Source organism: Nicotiana attenuata, unplaced genomic scaffold (genome assembly GCF_001879085.1).
Source record: "Nicotiana attenuata strain UT unplaced genomic scaffold, NIATTr2, whole genome shotgun sequence".
Classification (NCBI taxonomy): domain Eukaryota; kingdom Viridiplantae; phylum Streptophyta; class Magnoliopsida; order Solanales; family Solanaceae; genus Nicotiana; species Nicotiana attenuata.
The window spans coordinates 88,126-89,890 of record NW_017672417.1 but is presented as its reverse complement, the minus strand read 5'-3'; the positions used below and the strand labels follow the sequence as shown (position 1 = coordinate 89,890).

At 43.7% G+C, this 1,765-nt stretch overlaps 1 protein-coding gene across 1 annotated transcript; it reads right to left on the bottom strand.

The window, feature by feature from the left end:
• Positions 1-531: 531 nt before the first annotated feature.
• Positions 532-1,487, bottom strand: LOC109213115. The gene is made up of 2 exons (XM_019376879.1): positions 1,149-1,487; positions 532-990 (listed from the first exon to the last, which is right to left on the bottom strand). Exons 1-2 carry the CDS (start codon positions 1,485-1,487, stop codon positions 532-534), a joined length of 798 nt encoding a protein of 265 aa, XP_019232424.1.
• Positions 1,488-1,765: the final 278 nt, after the last annotated feature.

Below are 1,765 nucleotides of genomic sequence, written 5' to 3'. Positions count from 1 at the left end.
CTTGTGTTAGCAAATTCCGGCGGGAATCCCTCGGATGTCCGTTATTGTCCACCCGATAGCTTGCCTATGCTCCGTCAAGACATTAAACAATTGTTCTACCTGCACATCGTTCAACAAAGAAGAAACGATTACCGGTAGAGTGTCATTAGAGCCAAGAAATTTATACCTCAAGTGCGGTGGAAGTGGTTTGAGCTCAAGTTGCAGCGGCTCAATAATTGACGGCTTGGCAAGAGGAGTGACTCTATTGTCCATATCAAGAGAAAGTTTCTTTGGAGCATAAGTGTAGGACCCAAGTCCTTCTAATGCATTCACCGATTCCATGTACCCCTCCATATCTTCACCATCAACATTTACCAAAATAGTTGCCAATGCCTCACCAAGGCATTGTTCTTCAGTCTTCATTTCAATTGCATCCTCTAACTCATCGGGAACATCGATGACTGAGATGCTTTCATATGCATTTGGAAACTTCATACCCTTGATCGCTTGGAATGTGACCTCTTCATCATTGACTCGGAACTTGATCTCATTTCATTCTGAATCCATAAGTGCTCTTCCGGTAGCAAGAAATGGTCTCCCCAAGATGATAGGGATCTCTTTGTCAACAGCACAATCAAGGATCACAAAGTCGGCGGGGAGGAGGAACTGTCCCACTTTCACAAGCACATCATCAACAATTCCCACCGGTCTCTTTATTGAACGATCGGCCATCTGCAACCTCATACTTGTAGGCCTTGGCATACCTAAGCCCACTAACTTGTAAATAGCAAGAGGCATTAAATTTATGCTAGCCCCATTATCACAAAGAGCTCTTGCAAAATCGCGTGCCCCAATAGTGCATGGAATGGTAAAAGCTCCCGGGTCTTCTTTATTTTGAATGGTGGTTGTTGCAATGATGTAACTAACCCCGTGAGTCACATTCACCACTTCATTCTTGGTAGTTTTCTTCTTGGTGATCAAGTCTTTCAAATAGTTAGCAAAACCCGGCATCTCTTGAAATGCTTCCACAAATGGAATATTTACCGATAATTGCTTGAGAATGTCATAGAACTTCTTGAGTTTGCTATCATCAAATCTCCTCGCAAGTCTTTGAGGGAAGGAGGAGGAGGTCTAGGAAGTGGTGCTAGAGTTTTTGGCGTCTCTTTCACCTTTTTCGTAACCTCTTCTCGGTTCACTTCTTGAACTTTCAGCTCTTCCAGGACCTTTTTAGCTTCAACAACAATTGGGAATTCAACGTGTGCCTCAACTTCTTGTTCAGAATCTTCCACTTCAACCACTTGTTCACTCTCTCCTTGAAGTACTTTCCCACTCCAGGTAGTAATTTCCATGCAACGAGAAGTTGGGCCACTCCCGCTACCCTTTGGGTTCGCAATTGTGTCACTTGGGAGTGTCCCCTTTTGCTTTGGATTTTGCTCTCGTGAGATGTCTCTCATTTGCATCTCCAATTTTTGAATAGATGCGGTATGAGAGCCGACAAGCTCGGTCATATTCCTCATTGAAGTGTCGGACCTATCTTGATTTTGCAATACCTGCTCAAGCATGTTTTCCAACTTGGAGTCACTTGAGGAACCTTGATTTGAATATTGCCCGTTTGGTGGAACATAAGGGTTTGAACTCCGGTTTGAAAAGTTGTTGTTGTTGTTACTCGAATTCCCTTGATTTGAACTACCTTGGTCATTTCGCCATTGTTGGTTGCCTTGCCCTTGCGGGTTAGGCCTCCATTGGTTTTGTTGTCATGAACCTTGGTATTGTTGCCTTTGATAAC

Excerpts from the sequence above, each read along its gene's own strand:
- LOC109213115 (XM_019376879.1), bottom strand. The coding sequence starts at position 1,487 with ATGACCGAGCTTGTCGGCTCTCATACCGCATCTATTCAAAAATTGGAG. Across the intron at positions 991-1,148 it reads GAGAAGAGGTTACGAAAAAG|ATGCCGGGTTTTGCTAACTA; the intron begins GTGAAAGAGACG and ends GCATTTCAAGAG.